General features: G+C 52.8%; 1 protein-coding gene across 1 annotated transcript; it reads left to right on the top strand.

Moving 5' to 3' along the window:
* The first annotated feature begins 971 nt into the window (after positions 1-971).
* LOC123926998 lies at positions 972-18,768 on the top strand. The gene is made up of 15 exons (XM_045981413.1): positions 972-1,080; positions 2,172-2,388; positions 3,507-3,611; positions 4,782-4,913; positions 5,680-5,764; positions 5,862-5,925; positions 6,362-6,447; positions 7,305-7,487; positions 9,716-9,769; positions 10,722-10,877; positions 11,627-11,694; positions 11,920-11,965; positions 13,784-13,847; positions 16,373-16,452; positions 18,662-18,768. The coding sequence occupies exons 1-15, from the start codon at positions 972-974 to the stop codon at positions 18,692-18,694; spliced, it is 1,482 nt and encodes a 493-aa protein (XP_045837369.1). The 3' UTR covers positions 18,695-18,768.
* Positions 18,769-19,480: the final 712 nt, after the last annotated feature.

Below are 19,480 nucleotides of genomic sequence, written 5' to 3' on the forward strand. Positions count from 1 at the left end.
CATCTGCTGGGGCACAGCCTTGCCCACCCGGAGGGCCCCCTGCCTGTGGGCTTAGGGTCTGAACGATGTCCTTTGGCCACCTGGTCAGGGCTGAAGTTCAGCTGGTGAGAACCTGTACAAACATCCTTGTTGAAATATTGAAATATTTCCCTACAAGCTGGTAAAGAGCCGTGACTTCAAGCCCCCTCCCCAGTGCCCACCCCAACCAGTCTAACACCTGCCCCAGGACCCTCATCCTCTGTCCTCCGTCAAGATCAACGTCCGCAGTCCAAAGGGAGTGCTGTATCTGCTGCCATCTCACAGGGTCGCCCAGCCGCAGTAACAGCTGTGAGCACCCAGCTTGCTAAGCGCTCTGCACCTAATGTTGAATGCATTCCTCACCGCCACCATGTTCATCCCATTTTAAGGGCATTGCATGGCACCCTCAATGCAATTTTTTTTGATTTTTTATTTATTTGACAGAGAGAGATCATAGGTAGGCAGAGAGGCAGACAGAGAGAGAGGAGGAAGCAGGCACCCCGCTGAGCAGAGAGCCTGATGTGGGGCTCGATCCCAGGACCCTGAGATCATGACCTGAGCCGAAGGCAGAGGATTTAACCCACTGAGCCACCCAGGTGCCCCTGTTCACCCCATTTTACAGATGAGAACACTGAGGCACAGAGAGGTCGAGTAAGCTGCTCAGGGTCACACAGTCAGGCAGTAACAGAGTCTGGATTTGAAAGCAGTCCACACGATGCGGAAGGGCATTCCAGGAAGAAGGAACCGAAAGCACTAGGGTGAGGTGGTGAGAAGTGCAGGTAGGGCTCAAGGACTAGCAGATCTGGAGCCAGGGGGAACGGCAAGGAGAGGAAAGCTGGAGAGAGGTTCTAGGCGAGGCAGAACTAGGAGACCCTAGACAATGGGTCCCTAGTGGGCATATGGAGGTGGCCACTGGGGTTCCCAGCTCTATTCCACAGGTCATGACTGAGAGGATGCTGCTCTTCTGGGGGTCACTGTTATGCTGGGGGCTGCTGCCCCAGGCTCAAGGGAAGGCCCAACATCTGCTCTACCTGCGAATCAGCAAGAATCAGCTGGAAACAGGTAAAATTTAAGGGGTGGGCTTTAGAAGGCAAGATCTCAGGGAAGGGAAGGGGTGGAAGATGGTGCCATCATCCTCCCCAAGGCTTCTCCTCTTCTGGCCTCCCCATCACCAGCAGCAGAATTTGCCTTCCTTCACCTAGACCTGACCTCATCTTTACCCTGCTCTAATACTTGCTGTGGCTCCCCAGTACCCTCAAGAGATGCTCCAAATTCCTCACTTGGCATTCAAGGCCCTGTATCCCCGACCTCTTCCACTGCCACCTGGAGTGGAAGAGGCCGGGGATCCAGGGCTTTGAATGACTTCCCAGTCTCCTTCCCTTCCTGTGATGTTTCTTCCGTCTACAAGTCTCTTTCCCTACTTCCCAACATGGCGAATTCTGACTCATCCTTTAAGGCAAAGCTCTCAAAGTCCCTCCCAGTTTTCCCAGGCAGGACTCTCCTTCCTCTAAGCTCCCACAGCCCTTTGGTGAAGCCTCATCTATGGCATTGGCTTGATGTGTTGTAGTTATCCTATCTGTCTGTCTCTCTCCCTTTTGACCATGAGCTCCTTTGACCAATGCCTACCCACCTCCTACCCCATTCACTGCAGCCTAACCCCACTGATCTTTCAGTTTAATAAATTCACCAGACTCATTACCACCTCAGGGCCTTTGTACATGCTGTTCCCCCTGCCTCATTTGCTCTCCTCCCAGATCTTGCAATAATGGATTCCTCCTCTTGACTCAGGTCGCTCAAATGCCTCCTCCTCAGAGAGGCTTTCCCTGACCACCCTATCAAAAGTAGACCTTCACCCCAGTCATCTTCCAACTCAACTCCATTTCATTTTCTTTGTAGCACTTACTTCCAAAAATTGCCTTGTTCGCTTATCGGGATGCTGGGTGGTTGTCTGTCTCTCCCACCAGAATGTACACTCCCCACGGGCATACTGCACACTTTTCCCATTCCCTGAGCCCAAAAGAGAGTGTGCACTTAATAAATACTTTGCTGCTAAATGACTATCCAAATTGCTGACTGAGCGGGTGCCAGTGGGCGTTTGTTGAATGACTGAATGAACGGTGAGCCCCACCTTGAGGAGAGGCTCGTGTCCTCAGACATTTCAGACCTATTCTCGGAAAACCACATCCTGGACCGCATGGCCAGGATTCCCGTGACAGGGCCCACCAGTGAAGGTGTCACCATCCTGGACCACCTGCCCTTCGTAAAAGAAAGCCTCTCTAAGAAGAGCAGTGGGCTTGATCTGTCCCTGCTGGGGGACCTGCTCTCAGGGAAGAGCCTCCCGCTGCTGACGAAGCTGCTCCAGGCTGGCGGGTGAGTCTGCAGAGGCTGACTCTGGCCTTTCTTCCCTCTTCAGGCTCGGCCCTTTCCCTAAGCCACAATGTTCTCACATGTCAAATGGATCCCTGGGCGGGTGGGAGGCCCGGTGGGGGTCCTGGGAGGTTCCCTGCAGCCTGGAAGGCACTCGGCAAGTGCATCTTTCTTGTTCTAAATCTCTCCAAGCCACTTCAAATCATCCAAGGAACGAAGCAGAGTCTGGATCGAGGGTCTCAGGCTGGCGCCCCTCCAGACCTCCACACTCAGCCTCCACCTGGGTATTGAAAACTTGCGTGGTGCTTTTTAAATATTTTCATTTTAAAAAATTAAAAACATTTTAACGAATTGCCAATATGTAAAAATCAAAAGGGTTTGAATCAAAATCTAGGTTTTCTGATTGTAGAGTTTGTCAGGACTGCCGTAACAAAGTACCACGCAACAGGAATTCCTGTGGCTCACCCAACAGGGATTCATGGTGTCACAGTTCTGGAGGCCAGAAGTCCAAGATCAAGGTGTGGGCACGGCTGCCTCCACGCCTCTCTCCTGGTTTGGGGCGCTTTGCTGCCCATTCTCGTGGACAGCAGATGAGTCACCAGCTTGTATCTCATGTTCAGAAAGTACTCTGGGTTCCTCCCAGCTCGGGGAGATGCTGGGAACCAACGTCACTGAGGGGAGTAGAAGGCTCATGTCCTCCCCCAGAATGCTCAGCCAGGCAGATGGTCCATTAGCAGATGGCGGTGGGATCACCAGTCATCTTGTTTTCTCTGACTTTTGCCCGCCTGCTTCCCTTTTGCAGAATGCATATACTTGAATTCAGGCAGGCTCAAGGGCTCACGGCGCATAGACAGCCCCTCTACAGTATTCTCCCCATTTTGTAGAGGGTGATACTGAGGTCCGAAGAAGGGAAGGAACTCAGCCAGCTCTTGAAGGCTTGGGCGCTGGAACTACGGTCCCATTGTTCTTCATCTGGGCTGGGGCTCAGAGATGGGGTTGTCCCAAAGCTGTTCCTACTCCTCCTGGGGTCTGCCCTTATTCCAGCCAACCCAGACACACGTGATACAGAACTACAGCGGCCTTACCAGGCCATACCAACACCCCCTGAACCCTTCTTGCAGGCTCGTCATAGAAGACGTCAAAGGACCTGAGGTTACCCTGAGCATCCTGAGCGACAGCCTGCTGCAGGTCACGCTGCGAAACAAACTGTACCTCTCGCTCCAGGAGTGAGTACACGGGGTACTTGGTCCCCCCCTTCCTCGGTGCCTGGCAGTCCCATCCTCGTGGCTATGACTCAAGAGGCAGCTGTGCCGGGCCAGCAAAGGCCTCCTGCCTCTGTCATGAGCAGGGTCATAATAATCTTTGCCATTGGGGCGTGTTTCAAAGTCATTTTTACTGATGGAGAAACCAGGGCGCAGAGTGGGAGAGGAACCTAGCCAGGACCGCACGGTGAGGCATCAGTGCCCTCGGACCCCCAGGTCAGGGAGCATGTGTCCCGCCTGAGGACCAGGCGGGTGCAGAAGCGGGATGATCTGAAGTGGGCGGCTGCGAGCTCACCTCAGAGCTCTGCACACCGGGCCTCCACTCCCGCTCACCAGCCAGGCAACTTGAACAAGGGCCTCTGTTCCCTGGGCCTCAGTTTCCTCATCTACAAAATGGGTATGATCCTCTACCCTTGGCTGTGGTGAGCGTTCACTGCCGACCCAAGAGCTCAGACCACAGCAGACAACAGAGGGAGTTCTACGGATGGGGTTGGCACGTGAAACAAATCTTCGTTAAATGCCCTTTGGGAATATGTCCACCCCTGGTTTTCTTGTAAAAATGTGGCCTTCTTGGTCTAGCTTCCCTTTTTAATAGATAAGGGAGCACAGAGAAATATTTCTCTCTTATCATCGCCCTTGTAGTGATGGGCAGTAAAAACACAGCTTGGCCGTTGGCCTGGTGGGACTGGAGCACCATGAGCATCTGTGACTCAGCTCAAGGTCACCATCAGCCCCAGGTAATGGCCCCACTATGAGGACGCGGGCTGGTGTTGGCAGATCGCTCAGGTTTTTCCCAGGCATGAGATCCATATCTTTAAAACTGTTTATTTTTTTTTTATTTTACTTATTTATTTAACAGAGAGAGAGGTGACAAGTAGGCAGAGAGGCAGGCAGAGAGAGAGGGAGAAACAGGCTCCCCACTGAGCAGAGAGCCCGATGCGGGGCTCGATCCCAGGACCCGGAGATCACGACCCGAGCCGAAGGCAGCGGCTCAAACCACTGAGCCACCCTCTTTAACGACTCTCCTAGTTTATCATTTGAGCCCCGCAGGCAGCTGCAGGTCACTAGCCTGTGACTTCCGGCCTCCGCCTTAGGCTGAGGCTTGGAGCCTACCTGGACACACTGCCCCTACAGGGTACTACGGCTCAGAGTCATCAAGAACATTCGCATTGGGGCACGGCTGGAACAGATGGGGAACAAGACCAAGGTGATATTCGAGGAGTGCCACACCCCACCAGGATACCTAAGCATCAAGGTCCTGGAGCAGTGAGTACCTGCCCACACCTGTGCTCCCACCAGGCTGGAGCAGGTGCCAGGACTTCCAGCACTGCTCCCGCTGCCCAGCCCTTCACTGGGACTCATCGCCGGGGCTGCCTCTCCCCAGCCTCATTTTCTGAGTGACCAAGGGCATCAGGGACAGGGTCATCTCTGAGGCTGCAAGCGGCAAACACCATCCATCAGCATTTCCTCTCTCCACATTGAATGTCATGGCTGAGAGTGGGCATCCATCCTGCTCAAGTCTCAGCTTGCCTGCTTCCTAACTCAGGGGCCCTGTACAAGCTATTTGACTTCTAGAGCCTGTTTCCTCACCAGTAAAATGTCTACCAAATCCAGCCTATCAAACCCAGCCAGCATGGGGTGACTGTGGGAAAAAGACGAGCTAATCCACATGCTGAGACAACCTTAGCACAAAAACCACCTCCTCCAGGAAGCCTTCCATCACTCTCCCTCCTTGAAAATCCCAGAGACCTTTATCAGAGAGGAAATAAAGAGATGGAGGCAGAGAGGGACTATCAGAAAGAAATAAAGAGGAAGAGGATGTCTTGGAGAGGGAGCAAGAAGGCATGAAGGAGACAAAACAGAAAAGGAAAGGGTAGGGGTGGGGGAGGAGAAGAGAGACACAGGAAGGAAGCAGCTACTCTAGAGTTTCCATATTACACAAGCCCAGCAGCCCTGCCCTGGACTCCTGCATCTGGCCTCAGTTTCCCCTTCCATGGTGTCTCAGACCCCATCTGCCCTCCCCCACCACTAGGATGAACCCCCTCCTCGCAAACACAGCTCTGGAGTTGGTGACAAGAGTCCTGGATGAGGCATTGCCCTTCCTCCTGCAGAAGATAGTACGTTGTTTGTCCTCCTCTGCCTCCTGGGAGAGGGGTGTGACCCTGAGGGAGAGCACTTCGACCTGACAAGGACCCCGTCATGCCCTCCCTGCAGGTGTGCCCCTTGGCCACGACCCTACTCAACTCACTGCTGGAAGGCCTGCTGCATGTCACTCTGCGTACGTAGCTCCTGGCTAAGGAAGCGGTTTATTTTCCATTCTCCTACTGTGTGCCAAGAATGATGCTCTAGGCTCTGAGAATATGACAGGAAACAAACAAAGCCTACCCACAGGGAGCCTCTTTTCTAGTGGGGGCGAGAAAGGGCACTATGCCTTCTGACCGCGGCAAGTCATTTTCCCTTGAAGCCTCAGTCTCCCAATCTGTCAAATGGGACTAATGCTAGACCTGCAGAGCCGACTGCACTGCTGCAACAATACCTAGAACCAGGCACAAAGCTATTGCTCGATAAATGTTCGGAGTCCCAAGAAGCATAGACCTAGCCCACAAGCAACTTCAAGCTAAGCAGAGACGGAGAATAGATTTCTGCCTGCTTCGCTGCCTCCCCACACCCGTCCCCCCTTCCCCAGGGGAAGCTGAGTCCTCGTTTCGTTGCAGCCCCAGCCATCTCAGGGCCAGAAGACTTCCAGTATTACGTCACCACCACGGAGTTCACAGACGAGGCCATCCTGATGAATGTCCGGGTAGGCCAGTCCCGCTGGCCAGGGCAGACCCCTCCGGGGACATCCACTGACCTGGGGGATGACAGCCAAAAAAGGAAAGTGACGTGGGGCTTCTCTGGGTAAGAGGCAGAAAGAGGAGAAGGAGGAGGAGGAGGAGGAGCAGGTAAAAGGAGGTAGTAGGCAAAAGAGGAGGAGAGAGAGAAGGAGAGAGAAGGAAGGGGAGAGTGGTGGGTGCCTGCCCTCGGGAGCCAGTGCTGAGCCCAGAGAGTCCCACCTCAACCCTGGAGAGCAGGAGAGGCCACAGGGCTGGGTGTCCTGCGAGCAGGGATCAGGCTCCAACAAGAGGGCAGTTGGGACAGCTCAGGGGTATGGGATCATGTATAACGCCCAGCTGGCAGGGACCCCTCAGATGGGGAAACCAAGGCCCAGGGAAGGGATGAGGCTGGCTGCCCAACTCCTGTTCACTGCTCCTTCCTCCTCCCCATGGAATGAATGGTCGGAGGTGGGTCAGGCAGCCAGGAAGGGTAGGAGCGGATAGGAAGGAGGCACTGTTAACAAAAGCACAGAGAAGGGAATGGGTCAGATAAGGAAGAAGCGAGGAGCAGGGGCTTGTGAGTTCAAAACCCAGCTCCACCTCTTACCCTGTGTAGGACCTTGAGTAAGTCACTTTACCCCCTCTGGGCTTCTGTTTCCTCATCTGTCAAATGGGGACAGTTACAGTTCCCAGCTCACAGCATCCTTGTAAGGTTGAAATGAGATTGTGCACGTGTGTTCAGCACTGCCTAGCACATAGTGAGCCCTTGATATTGGTTACAGCTGTAACCAGTTGTTGATCAGAGAAGCTGTTCCCACTGAGTTTCTCCTTTGTGTTTCTGAAGCTTGTGACACCCTGCGGCCCCAGCCAGAGACCCCGAAGACCTGCCGGCCTAACCCCCCAACCTCTTCCAAAATTAGCCCAAGGCAGCATGGCAGACCTGGCTTTTGGGCTAGAAACCTACAATGACATCCTGTCCTGCCTCTACACCAGCAACGAGATCCAAGTGGACCCCCAGGACTCCAAAGTGAGTGCTCAAGAAAGAGCAATAACATAATTTTATTGCTTTACTTTTCCCATGAAGAAACCAAGGCCCAGCTGGCAGAAGTGCCTTTCTGGGTGGACCCAGATAAGTCACTTCTCTCTGGACCTCCCGGGAGAACTCCTATTCAGCCTTCAGAACCAGGCATAGAAGTCCCCCCCTCTAGGAAGACTTCCTTGAACATCCAGGTGCATTGTTTTTCTCTTCGTAACACTTATCCATTCATTCATGCCACAAATATTTATTGAAAGCCAATATGTGCCAGGCCCTGTGTACCTAGGGTCCCTGCCCTTACAGATCTCAAAGTCAAGGGGGAGAAAAGAACCTGAACAAGGAAACAGCCAGATAAGTAAAATAATTTATCTTATTTATAATAAGAACAATGGATCAGCAAGTGACTAGTGGGGACGACAGGCTGCCGTGGGTGCTGTAGTCAGTGAAGACATCTCTGAGGAGGTGGCCTGAGTGGGGATAACGAGGCACAAAAATCTGCAAGAAGAGCAAGTGCCCAGGGTTGATGAGGGGATCACATGAGGGAGAAATCCACGAATGTCACTGCCTCAAAACCCGTAGGAGCTCCTCACCACACCTAGTCTCTTCCCTGAAGTTAGTACCCTGCTGACCTCTCCAGCTCTGTCCCCTTACCCACTACACTCCAGACACACAGGCTGAGCTGTTACCCACCTCAGGGCCTTTGTACATGCTAGTTGCTCTGCCCAGAACATTCTTCCTGCCACTGTTGGTCTCAATGCAAATGTCATCTCCTCAGAGAGCCCTTAAGATAAGCCTTCCTCCTTTTCCCCTCCACTTCCTCTCTTTCTCTTTATCCTTCTCCCTTCGAGACACTGATCACACTGTGTATGTGTATGGATAGAGTTATATATACAGAGTCACGTGTATACACAGACACACGTGTACGTATATTGGGGTTTATTATTTAACTTTGTGTGTTCACTGTAGCCCCCGTTTTAAGGACAGGGACTGTGGATGGTAGAGTATGTCTACAGCACCCAGTGGGTGCCCCATAAACACTGAAATATGACATCCCAAGATCCATATCTAGAAGGGATCTAATTTTTTTTGTAAAGATTCTATTTATTTATTTGATAGAGAGACAGAGAGCACAGTAAGCAGAGCAGCAGGCAGAGGGAGAGAGAAAAGCAGGCTCTTCTGCTGAGCAGGGAGCCCGATGCGGGGCTCAATCCCAGGACCCCAAGATCATGACCTGAGCCAAAGGCAGAGGCTTAACCCACTGAGCCACCGAGGTGCCCCAGTATCTAATGTTTTTGCTCCGTTTTTTTTAACATAAGGAAACAAAGGCCCAGATAGGGAAAGTGACTTGCCCAAGGTGACCGAGCAGGTGAGATCAGGAGTGGAGTCAGGTCTCCCCCTGCCTTTCCCTCCTTCCCACACAGATAGGGCAGCTCTGGAACAGTTGTAAGTGAGCACGGTAATTCCAGGTCTGCAGAAATTCTTACACCAGTGGGCAAGGGTATTTGTGCAATGGTGCTCTTTTAGGTTTCACTTCCTACCAGGTGAAGAATAAAGTGAACCTAGGTCTCCATTAATAACAAATTGGTAGAATGAGTCTGGTTATGGTCATATAAGGCAGAACACTACGCAGCTGCTAAAGAATGGGGTTGTTCTATATATACTGACCTTGAGAGAAAAAAATAAGGTGCAGGACTACGTGGTTTGGAAGATCTCATCTGCGCATGCGTCTATGTGTGTAGAAAACAGTCAGGAGGGGCGCCTGGGTGGCTCAGTGGGTTAAAGCCTCTGCCTTCGGCTCAGGTCATGATCTCAGGGTCCTGGGATCGAGCCCCACATCGGACTCTCTGCTCAGTGGGGAGCCTGCTTCCCTTCCTCTCTCTCTGCCTGCCTCTCGGCCTATTTGTGATCTCTTTCCCTGCCAAATAAATAAAGTCTTAAAAAAAATTTTTTTTCAGCTTCGCTGCCTATGTGGCAATCTTCACAGTGAAATATTGGGGGGGGGAAGATCCCTGAAACAATAAAATGTTAATATTTCCAGATACATCATGGCGAGAAACCAGGTGATTGGCTCCTCCCATGCTCACAGTGACTGACATGCAGGTCATACATTCATTTGGAAGCAATTATACCTCACTGAACCCCACAGACACCCCTACCCCCAAAGCCACTCAGAACAGATTTACAGGATTCTAAATGCCACATTTTTGCCCTTTTTCCAGGCTGCCAAGCTCATTCAACTGTTGTCCCCAGGAGAGCGGGAGCCTGGGCCCCAGGTAGGTGTGTTGCCAGCTCCCTTCCCCTTCCAGGAGATCCCTGCCAGGCTCTCAGGGAAGAGTCTGGGATTGGGGCAGGGTTGGGCCCCCAAGCAAGCTCCATTTGGCCAGTGGTCCCTACTGTGGACTCCGAAATTCTCAGGCGCCATAAGGGTTAGAGGTGTTGACTCAAGTAGGCACTTAGCTCATCGGCCTGGCCAGGTGACCTGGCCAGGTGGCTGGCACCATGACTCCACTAGGGCATACCTACTGAGGCAGACAGGTGCGCATGTGAGCAACGGTGAGCCAGGTCCCTTCAACTACAGCCACCTAAGCTCCAGACACCCCGTATTTTATCCCATCTTTGTATGTCAGCAAACAGGCACAGCAAGGTGACCTCAGTTGCCCAAGCTCATACTGCTGAGTAAGCGGCAGAACCAGGATTTGAAGCCAGTCCTGGACTCCACAGTCCATGCTCAGTGTCCTCTCTCCAAAGGCTGTTAGAATATGGCATCAGATGAACAAACCACAATCCCAACAGATGACCCTAGCATCGCGAACTGCCGGGCTCCGTGCTAAGCACTCTCCACGACTGAATTCATCTAATCTCCACAACAACCTTATAGAAGAGGCACGATTGTCCTTATTTTACAAGTATGAAAACAGAGAGTTGAAGAAACTTGTCTCAGGCCACACAGCCGACAAGTGGTGGAGCTGGGGGTCTGGCCCCAACAATCTATGTTCTTACCTGCTACACGTGCCCAAGCAAAGGAGGATGCCATCTCACCTCAAGGGAGCGCAGGGAGGTTGAAGTAAACTCCCCAAGGTCATGCAGCAAGTTGCAGCAGAGCTAGAATACAAATTCCGAGCCCCCGGCTCCAAAGACGATCCTGTTCCCGTTCCTCCAAGCTGGGAATTAGGGAACTCCATCCTCTCTCCCTGGCTGCCCCTTTTCTGCTTTAACTTCATTCAGACTTCTAAGCAGTCCAGAGCAAGTGTGAGAGTGACCCTCAGCGCCCCCGACCCTCCCACTGTCCACACTGATGGCCACGCCGCCGCCACCGTCGCCCAGCCAGGCTCGCTGGTGCTGCTGGGGCCCGGCAACACCTCCTCTGTCTCCGTTTCCTGGGTGAGTAAGCCTTGAAATTCTTTGTTCCTCGGGGGATCTGGTTCCACATGGGGGCCCCTCGAGGGTCGGCTGACTGAGGAGCAGCTGCTCTCACGCCAGGTCTCCTGCTCGTATTCCGTCGGTCCACACCCAAACACCTGTGCCTGTCACCAGCACATTAACGTGCTTGAGTCCCCGTGCCCCTGAGTGCAGCTCTCTGTGGTCAAGAGACTGGTCATCTCTGGGGTGGCTGGCTTAGTGGGAAGAGCGTGTGACTCTTGATCTCGGGGTTGTGAGTTCAAACCCCTTGTTGGGTGTAGAGATTACTTAAATAAATAAATAAAAACCTAAAAAAAAAGAAGAAAAGAAAAGAAATCGGTCATCTCTAACCAGCAATGGAAAGTCCTATTTCTGGTCTATGAGGTGACCATGGGAATCACGGAGGCCCATAAACAACCCCCTCAAAACCAAGGCCCCCTCCAGCTTCCAGCAACAGGGATTCTACAGCTAAGTGCTTCATTGCAAAAGATTTTCTTTCTACTGGGCTGAGCCTCATACCCAGCCCCAGCCGGCCCTGTCTTCTGGGAGCGCCCAGCATGGCCAGTGCCCTCTCCCACGGCCACAGCCACCAGCAGGCAGGGTGGCGGGGAGAGCACCACGTGAGAGGGGCCAGCCCTCTCACAAGCATTCATGGGGGTCGGGGGGAAGGGAATCCCTCTAGCTGGAACATAAACTCCTCTCCCGTACTCACCTGATTTCAACACCCATAGAATCTCCTTTCGAAAGCCGTGTTTTCTTCGAGAAATCAGGAGTTAAAACTCCAGTTCACTCCAAACAGGTAATGTTGTTTGGTTTTGGATGTTCAGAAGAAATAAGAAGCGCTCTCGGTAGGGGAGGCGGGGGTTGTGGTCAGGGGTGCATCCCCGTGCCCGCTGTCAGCACACAGCAGTGTACACAAGGTCGGTGGGGAGAGGAGGGAGGAGGTTCTGTGACCGAGCCTCACTGAGCACGGCACCTCCAAGCAGCTGCCATGACCTGAAGGGTGATGTCTTTTCTCTGCTAGCACCACAGTAACCCTGGGCCCTTACCCTGCCGGCTTTGCAAAGCAGGTGAGTCTCCCCTTACCTCTGGCCTTTCCACGGTCCTGAAGGCCCCACCAGCAGGCCCGGAAAAAGGCCCTGAGTCCCCGATGTAGGCAGTTGAAAGCCTCACTCACTTTCTATCATTGATCTCATCTTGCCCTGGTGTCCCCACAGTCCGTGGGGTCAGGGGAGCCCCCAGAACTTAAACTTGTCCACTTCGCTCTTTCATACACTTAACAAATAACTACGGAGCATCTACTATGCGCCCAGCCTTATCTCAGGTACTGGGGATGTGTAGGTGAACAAAGCAAAGGACCCTTGTGGCACTGAGTCCACTCCAGCAGAGTGAGGTCAGATCATGAACAAGCCCCGTCAGGCGAACTATACATTGTATGGAAGCAGGTGCTGACGCCCTGAAAAAGTAGAAAGGATGGGGGATCGGGACGGCGGGTGCAGGTAATACTAGAAAGGAACGGCCTCACTGAGAAGGTAAGTGTTCGAGCAAAGACTGGGGGAGGGGACAGTGGGGGCATCGGGAAGAGGGAACCCAAGGCCCGAAGGCAAGGGTGTGCCCGATGGTTCAGGGGAACAGGAGGGGGCGAGGGTGGTTGGATCCAAGGGATTGAGGGGAGGTCAGAGGGTGAGCAGGGCCCTACTAGTGGGGTTCTGGTTCTTCTTGAGTGTGATAAAAGTTGATGGAGAGTTCCGAGCATAGAAGGAGCAGACTGGAAAGAGGCAGGGAGGCCATCGAGCAGGCTGGTGGGACAACACAGAGGCCTGATGAGGTTTGGACAAGATGGTGGCAGGTGGCATTGGGGGGAGTGGCCACACTTGTTCTTGAGTCCACAGGTGGAACACAGGATCTCTTCTCTCAGGGTTGGTTCTTGATCCTACACTGAAAGCTTTTCACTGCCTCTGCCTGTCTGAGGGAGGCCCCCTAAAGTAACTCCCCCTTTTCCCCACCCTGGGAACCTTCCTCCACCCTCCACTTCCACAGGACCGTGAACTCACATTCTAGCCCTTAATGGGGCAAGGCTGCAAGATGGGAAAAACAACAAAATGAAAGGGCTGAACAAGAACATGTACTGGGAAACACTTGAAAATTATCAGCCCTGCTATATAAAATTATCAGCCCTGCTCTATCAGACCTTGCTCTGGCCTTACTTGCTTAGGATCCCAGGCCTGAAAGGTCCTAAAGATTATCTTCCCAGATCAGGGATCCCTTCTGTGACATCATCAGAGGGCAGTCATCCATACCAGGGCTGCTGGGTATGGTTGCACAGGTCGTGCACTGTACAAGACACCCACACCATAGATAGTACAGGTACAAATGTGTTTATAAGTCTCCCAAATGTCTTAAAGAAAGGGAGTCTTTTCCCAATCTGTCCAAATGAGTTGGGGCAGCCCTGATCAATCTCTTGAACTTCTTAAACATCCCAGGTAACAGGAAACTTGCTATCTCAATGAGAAAATTACAGCCCCATTATCAGACAGGTCTCAGCATTAGAGAGCTCCTCCTTGGACTGACCCAGAGTTGGTCCATGTGAAGCTCTGGTCCTGTGGTTTCCTCCGGCCCAACCTATTTGCTTTCCCCTGGGGTATCCAACAGAGTTATGAAGATGGTCCCTGTGATCCGGTTGAGGGTAACTCTTTTTCAGGCCCTTTAACTTTCCCCAGGCCTTTCACTATTTGGTCATCTGGTTCCAATGCCCTTTTAAAAAGTAGTCCTGGGGACTACTTCTGATCTCCTGTGGGCACCTGTACAGTGGAGATGCCTGATTCCCATAGTCAGAATCTGACAACCCAGCCGAAGTGACCTTCCTGTTCCTTTCTCATCTGTTATAGGAAAAACGTGTGGAGGCCCTTCTCTTAGAGCTTCTGAACAGGTTATTCTTGCCCCGTCATAACGGTGAGCCCCTGTGTTTCTCCTCGTGCCCATAGACCAGAAGTTAGGAGCATCAACTGTGTCCAAAGCTCTGCAGGGACAGCTGGCTTCCGCCTGGTCCCCCAGAGTCGGTTAAGAATGGCCCCCGGGCAAGGCTGATGGAGGCGGGGGAGAGATGGAAATTTGGGGTGTGGCAGATGGGAGGGTGGGAAGAGCCCCTGGGTGCCCTCCTGTTCTTTGTCCAAGCAGCTGGTGTGGGCAGGAGCTCCGAATTGGGGTGAGTGGACAGGAAGGTCTTCTTAGGGGAGCAGGGCTGGCATCATGGCAAGTGAGAACAGGAGGGGTCCTTTGAGATGGTGGAGCCCACTGCCCAGAGCTCCAGGCTTGCAGGGTCCAGGGAGATACCACTCACAAAGGACGCCACCCAGGCAGGGCTGATGGCAAACGGGCCCTGCCTTAGGTGGTGGCTGACATGAAGCTCAGTCACAAGCTGCCAGCAGGGGGGATCTTTTGTATTTTTGAGAGATGCTGTAAACCTGGATTTTTTTGAGACATGACACCTATGTTTAGATATCAGCAACAAAATCAAGCTTTTCCAAAACAGCACTCAGTCCGGGCTCTCTCAGGAACAGACCTTGAGATAACAGAGTGCAGGCCGACTTTGGGGGAGGTGACCCCAGGAAGTGGGAGGAGCGTGGGAAGTAGGTTCTAGGGGATTGTGGAGCCCAGTCCGGCTCCTCTGCAGCACAGACCCCACTGCCCTCCCTCCCCCAACACTGCCTGGGGAACAACCGCCCACCTACTCACATGATTCTTTGGTCAGGCCCTCTGTCCTTTAAGGAATGGTAAGCTGCCTGAGGGCAAGGACCCCGTATTTGCTTTCCATTGTGTCCCCCACACCCTGTCCAGTGCCTCCCATCCAGGACACACTCAGGAAGCACATGCAGGAAGTCTGGCAGAGCTGAGCCCAGCATCTGGCTCTCTGCTTCCCTTACAGGGCATCCCTCTGTGCTCCACCTTGAAGGCTCCTGTTAGGATGGCAGAATGAGGCTAGAGGAGCAGGCAGGAGCTCAAATGCTGGTCAGGGTGAAGGGTTTGGCATCATTCCGTGGCCCACGTGGCCAGGGAATGTTCTGGGCATAAAGTAAGTAAATCTGTGTTCAAGAAGAGGGACAAGTTGGAAGTGGGGAAGAGTGGTAATGGAAGGTCTAGCAAGGCAGCCAGTGAGTTCAGGTGGGCAAGGATGCCACATGACCTGGTCAGTGCCTTCCACAGGCAGCTCATTCAGTAAGTGTATCTTAGATCCCAGACCACAGAGAGCTATGGCGAGGGATGAGAGATGGCCCAGGAGCTAGGTCTGGTTCAAGAAGCCTAGATAGTCTTGCAGGGTCTGAACACCTAAGCCAGGGGGTGCCATTCACACTGGGGTCCTGTCCATAGTTCCCCAAAAGGGAAAAAGGAGCAGGGCCAAAGCCACTGGGGAAATACAGGAGGACTGCCTGTAAGAAGCAGCCAAAGAGTAAGAAAACTGGGAGGGGAGAGATTCACAGAAGCCTGTGCTGCTGTCAATATCATCTGGTCTCAACACGGAGAGAGGATTGCAGTGAGGAGGGTTCCAGAGGCTGGGAGCTGGGAGGCTGGCGACAGGGCCTCTGCAGATCAGACGCCAGATGGGAGACCAGAGGCACATGTCCCTCTTCCTCTGTCCTGCCCCTCACCTAACTGGGCCAGAATGCACAGGGGTATGAGACCCTCCCTTGAGCCCGGAATGATGGTAGGAGCCAGGGCGAGATACGCACTGGTCAGCGCCAAGGTTGGGGCAGGAGCAGCCCACGCCAGGCCCTCGAAGTCAAATCTCAGAAACTCAGTTTGCCCAAAACCAGCTGGCCAAATGATTAATTCCTTGAAATTCAATTTACTAAATGACCAATTCTCCAAGTTTACCATTTACCAACTTAACAAAAACTTACTCCAAGGACTACCTTTCATGTATTTGGTAAATGAGTATATTCATGAATATTTTCTTGGATACATTTAATGGATATTTTCTTATTATATAACCAAATTCCCAGTGTTTTAAGGTTGATTTTTCATTTTGTACTGACTTGTGTCTAAACTTTTTTTCTGAGATGTTTTCTGTCTCTGCTAACATTCTAAAATTTCTAGGAGCATAAACATTTTCCTCCATTAAATGAGGAGAATGAAATTCACTAATAGATTCCCAAGATGCCTTCGACAAACTGAACATTCCTTAAAATGATGCCAAGAAGAGTATCTTCATAAGAATGTGTTCATGGTTACTGATATATTCAAGAAGAAATTCCCTCAAGATAGGTTTTTAATAAATGGGTGGTGTAGCTGTTTAGAGACCTGGTTTTCTGGAGTGGGGTTGCCTGATAGGGGACAGTGTGCCCTGGGGAAGGGGAGGAGAAAGGGACCATGCCAAGTCCTTTCCCTGTTCTGGACAGTGCAGCAGACAGGGGTCGGCTGGCGTGGCCCCCCCTGTGCTCACCAGGGCACTGAGCTCCCCCGCCCCACACCTTTCACAGAGCTGCTCAGAGAACAAAACCTCCCGCTGCCCAACGTCAAGGGCCTCTCCTTTGACCAGGCCCAAGTGGAGCCCTCCAAGGTAAATGCCAAGAAAAAGAGTGTCCTGAGACTCGCCGGGGAGGTCGGAGCTAGAAGGGTCTTGGGGTCCTGGGTGGCTTGTCCCCATCCTGCGAGGGCAGAAGCTGAGGCTCGGGCCAAGAAGGGCCTCACATCTATGTGGCAAGTCCTTTACCTCCCTCATCTCACCATCTCATAGGCATCCTGGATGTGAAGCCCCATTTACAGCTGAGTAAACTGAGGCTCCACAGGGCTCCACGAATCCCTCAGGGAGCCAGGCCCCAGGCTCATGGACAGCTTCAGTGCCGCACACAGGTGGTCTTCACAATGAGCTGCATGAAGTCGATATTATTATTTCGCCCAGTTTACAAGAGAGGGAACTAAGGCTCAGAGAGGCAGAGACACTTGCCCAGGGCAACAGAGCCAGGATTCTAACTGGGGTTTATCCAACTTCAAAGCCTTTACCCTTAGCCAGGACCACCCACTTCCCTAGAACTCAGGTGTCCTGACCCCCAGGACAGGGCTGTTGCATCTGGCCCCTGCTTTCTGTGAACCGCCAGAGGGTGGGAACCCGGCCGGCACTAGGCTGGCTAATTGCCCGGGAGGAAGATGAGGCCGAAGAGCAGAGGGCCACGGAAACCAGCAGAGGAACCTCAGAGTTGCTGCCAAGGGAGAGTGCCAGCTCTGAATCTGCCCTTGCCCAACTCCTTGGCTTTTATCCCACTCCTCTGTGTGGTGAATCTAAGAGGCAGATGAGGTTGGTGGGAAGGGGCAGAGCTCAGAGATGCCCTTCACTTCCCCGTTTCCCACCTTCCCCAGATTCCCACTCTTAAACAGCAGTGCTGAAAGGGCTCTGGGGGCAGGGCAGAGAGAGAATCAGACAGAACCCCCCCCCCCCCCCCCCCCCCCCGTCTGGGTGACATCGGGCAACCCACCGCCCCTCCCCCGGCCTGTTGTCCCTGTCTATAAAATCAAGATACAAAGACATAAGGTGGAGGAGAGGGTTCCCCCTCAGAAGCACAAGGAACTGCTAGGACTGCTGATTTTACCCCGCCCGACTCTGAGCCACCGTCCCAGACACAAGGTCTGAGTTTTAGGACCCTCTGCTCGTTCCCCAGTTCTGGACCCAGGACACCTGGTTCCCAGTCCTAACATTCGGGAGACACTAGAAATCTAGCTTCAGGAACCAGAAGTTAGGGCGCAGGAGTCGGGAGGAGGCAGCAGCGGTTTGTCTCATAAAATCCCAGCTCCTGGCCTGTGCTACTCCCCCTGCCATCCTCAGACCCCTCCCTCAGATCCCTCCTCTGGACCCCACCCTGACCTTGACCCTGACCCTGGCAGGGAGGTGTCATCCCGGGATGACCCTAGGTTGGGACTGGAAGAGCTACTACAGGTAATATAGGGGCTGGAGCTACTCCAGGAATGATGCCACAGCTCCTGGCAAGGTGGGCAAAAAAAAGCCAAAAAGGGCAAAGTCAGGACACAGTTCCAGCAGCTCTCTCATAACCTGACCTATAGAGGCAATAGCTCATAGGCTCACCCACTGATTCACTTCTAGGCTGCCTCGCACTGTTGTGGCAGTTACATATTACAGAACTCTAAGATGCACCACTCATACTGTGGTACACAAACCATATCACCTGGAGTTGGGCAGTGCACTATCTGCACAACCTTACATGGCTGCCCTGATCACTCCCTCATTCATTCACTGTCACTAATTTATTCTATTAATACTTATCACTGATTGCTCTGTGCCTGGCCATGTGCTGAGTGATGCTGAGAGTTAGATCCAGTCTCTGAAACCCTCAGGAGCTCCCCCTTTGGTGGAAAAACAGGTAGAGGAGCAGATGGATTCCAACAGCATAGTCTGGGCATTGTGTGTGGGAGCAGGTGGAAGGCTCTAGCTGGATGAGAGACCTACCTCAGGGTGACCCTAGCAGGACAAACCCCAATGCATCAGAAACATTAGAGGACTCTTGCTAGATAGGTTTTTAGGAAGAACTCCAGGGATTGATCTGTTCCTTCTTTCACAAACATTCCCAAGACCCTTCTTCCCCTCCCATCTATCCCCTTGTCCAGTCTGTCCCTGACTCTGCTGTCTTGCCAACAGGGGAAGTTGTACCCTTAGGACATTTACAACCCCTCTCAAGATGTCTTGAGCCACCTCAGGGAGAGCTGGTTTTATGGGCAGCAGGGACAGATAGAGCATGTCTACCTGCTTCTATCCCCAGGGTTATGTGCTACTGACTGTTCCAGAGGAATAGCCGGCTCTCACTGAAGGCCTGTCCCTCCCCTCAGCCACACGTGTTCTGGATCCTTGCGAGGCCGAGAATGGCTACAGTCACAGTGGAAAATCTCAGTTGCAATAAAGATGATTTTTGCTTGCGAAGGAGTCTGGTTCTGAGTGTGCTAAGGGATTCTGGGAGGTGGTGAGGCTACCCTGAAGTGTTCCTGTGTTCCCTTAGCCCCTGAGAGAGATATTCTGAATTCTGTCTTCAGTCTCTGAGGGAAGGGAGGCTCCTCAGAAAACAGAGAAAGAACCTGACCTTCAAGAGCCCAGGCCCTGAGAAGATGGGACAAAGAAAGGACACAGGGAATATGCATATACAGGAAAGTTTCCTGCTCGAGAAGGAGGAAGAGGAAGGAAGCAGTTTTGAGGTCCCTAAGAAAGGGGGGCTTCGGGAGCCCAGAGATATGTGGGAGGCCCCCAGCGCAGAGGAAAGGGGTTAAGGGAAGCAGCCAGACCCCTAAGGGTAGAGCCAGGTCTACATGGAGGATTATGATGCGGTCACACCCAGAGGTGTGACAGGCAGGACAGCAACTGTCTTGTGCCCAAGAGCAATGCCACCGAGGGAGAGAGCGAGGAGCCCCCCTCCCCACCCACATCTAGCCCCATGTGACCCCGGCAGGGCAGGGCAGTGAGCAGAGAAAACCCAGCTCCCAGAGGGCTACAGAGTCAGAAACATCAATAGCTCCATGGCTTCCAAGGGCAGCAAAGTGGGTAGATGCCCCCTCCCACACCTGGGCATCTGCCACAGTCCACAGTGAGT

This window comes from Meles meles, chromosome 16 (assembly GCF_922984935.1).
Source record: "Meles meles chromosome 16, mMelMel3.1 paternal haplotype, whole genome shotgun sequence".
NCBI classification, from domain to species: domain Eukaryota; kingdom Metazoa; phylum Chordata; class Mammalia; order Carnivora; family Mustelidae; genus Meles; species Meles meles.

What these genes read in the sequence shown, in the direction of transcription:
- LOC123926998 (XM_045981413.1), top strand. Translation starts at nt 972, where the DNA reads ATGCTGCTCTTCTGGGGGTCACTGTTATGCTGGGGGCTGCTGCCCCAG. An exon ending in CCATCCTGATGAATGTCCGG is followed by an intron (nt 6,448 to 7,304) that starts GTAGGCCAGTCC and finishes GTGTTTCTGAAG; the next exon opens with CTTGTGACACCCTGCGGCCC. An exon ending in CCCAAGTGGAGCCCTCCAAG is followed by an intron (nt 16,453 to 18,661) that starts GTAAATGCCAAG and finishes TTCTATCCCCAG; the next exon opens with GGTTATGTGCTACTGACTGT.